We start from the raw sequence: 1747 nt of genomic DNA on the forward strand, positions 1-1747 counted from the left end.
TGTGAAGTCCATCCTTCTCCCGCAATCAGTGACACCAATTTCCAACACGTAGATTAGTTAAGCCCCTTCTGACAGCCAACCAATTTCACTTTCTAGTCTCCTCACCTGGAACCTTGATTTCCATGTCTTCATGTGCCTTGGCATACCTAATGGCTGACTGTCACCACAGGAAGAATGGTTGCAACTTCTGGTCATAATAAGTTGTGAACATTTATGTCTGTCAGCTGCCCAAAGTTAATGGTTGAAAACTTAGTCCTCATCCAGAGATGTATCTTCAGCTCTCAGGAGAGCTCGTACAGAAAAAGATGGCATATTGAAAAAATAGTAATTTTGTTTCTGAATAGCACATAGAATACAGCAAATCTGATATCCATCTGTCTACATCCGGTGTTACAAACTAAATGGACCATGCCAGTGATAATACATGAACTTTTACTATTTAGGAGTCAACTAGAAAACCCATAGCTGGATTTTAAACCCCATTCTGCAAAGAAGATGCACAAATGCGACTGCGGGGGAAGAAGCCATTGGAAGAAGACAATCAAAATCACTACAACTTTAATCTTTCTAGTTACTTTTTGATCTCTGCGTTGCAATTTACGCTTGGGTCTAAACTTTGCCCTACAACCCAGTTAATTCCATTTCAACTGTTTCAGCATTCATGCTGCTTCACACCAAGCAGATGACTCCTAAAAAAACACTCCTAACGCTGCCATCGTTCTAAGATACCGTTTCTTCCTTCAGTGAAGCCACCTCACAATCCATCAGCACTGAAGACCCACTTACCACAGCCCTAAGTCTGTCAGCAATGCCTGAACAGAAAGTTCATGAAAGTCAGTCCAATACCAGTCTTTGAATAGTTTTCTACAGTTTAACTAACAGTCACTATGACAGACTGGTTTGACTTCATACCTTGTGCTGTTACCTTAAGGTAGGTATGGAAGCAACAATTCTCTAGAAAAGCACTTCGGTAAGTACCTTTGGGCCCATAAATTTTATGGCCACTGATGCTCATAAGATCAATTTTCATGTCGTTGACATCCATAGGAATTTTACCAATTGCTTGTGCAGCATCCGTGTGGAAGAAAACCTTATGGGCACGGCAGATCTCACCTGTAATAAACACACAGAAGCAAAAAACCCCCACATTATGTCATCTAATAGTTATGATTCCAATGATTCCAACACTGAATCTAAAGCATCAGTTTATAGCAGGGACCAGTTCTGAGGTGACAAAAGGAGAAATGGGTGCTGTCATGTTTCGTTCACCATAAAGTGTCTAAAGACATGTAGGAGCTTCCTCTACATCCCAGAAAGCCAGTGCCAGCTGGCTCCAAGACAGATCCAGTGCTGGCCAAGGCCAAGCCCATCAGCGATGGTGGCAGCATCTCTGCAGTAACAGAACTAAGAAGGGGAAGAAAAACTGGGCAATTGTAGCCAAAAGAGTGAGAATATGTGAGAGGAACAGCCCTGCAGACCGCCAGCTCAGAGAAGGAGAGGCAGGAGGGGCTCCAGAGCAGAGGGTCCCCAGCAGCCCCCAGGGAAGCCCACGGGGAGGCCGGCTGTGCCCCTGCGGCCATGGAGCTCCATGGGGAGCAGATCTGCACCTGCACCTGGGGAGGGCCCCATGCCGGCGCAGGGGGATGCCCGAAGGAGGCCGTGACCCCGTGAGCAGCCCGCGCTGGGGCCGGCTCCGGGCAGGGCCTGTGGGCCCGGGGGGAGAGAGAGGCGCCCCGGCCGGAGCAGG

The 1747-nt window shown here is 47.3% G+C and overlaps 1 protein-coding gene across 1 annotated transcript in view; it reads right to left on the bottom strand.

The window, feature by feature from the left end:
* Positions 1–978: 978 nt before the first annotated feature.
* Positions 979–1747, bottom strand: part of LOC104616706 (cysteine desulfurase, mitochondrial-like) — a gene marked incomplete at both ends in the record, with an annotated part of 4885 nt that continues 4116 nt past the window's right edge. Inside the window, one exon of the mRNA XM_010281800.1 lies at positions 979–1113. Coding sequence (XP_010280102.1) covers positions 979–1113 — 135 coding nt within the window. The remainder of the gene's footprint in view (positions 1114–1747) is intronic.

Source organism: Phaethon lepturus, unplaced genomic scaffold (genome assembly GCF_000687285.1).
Source record: "Phaethon lepturus isolate BGI_N335 unplaced genomic scaffold, ASM68728v1 scaffold3752, whole genome shotgun sequence".
NCBI classification, from domain to species: Eukaryota; Metazoa; Chordata; class Aves; order Phaethontiformes; family Phaethontidae; genus Phaethon; species Phaethon lepturus.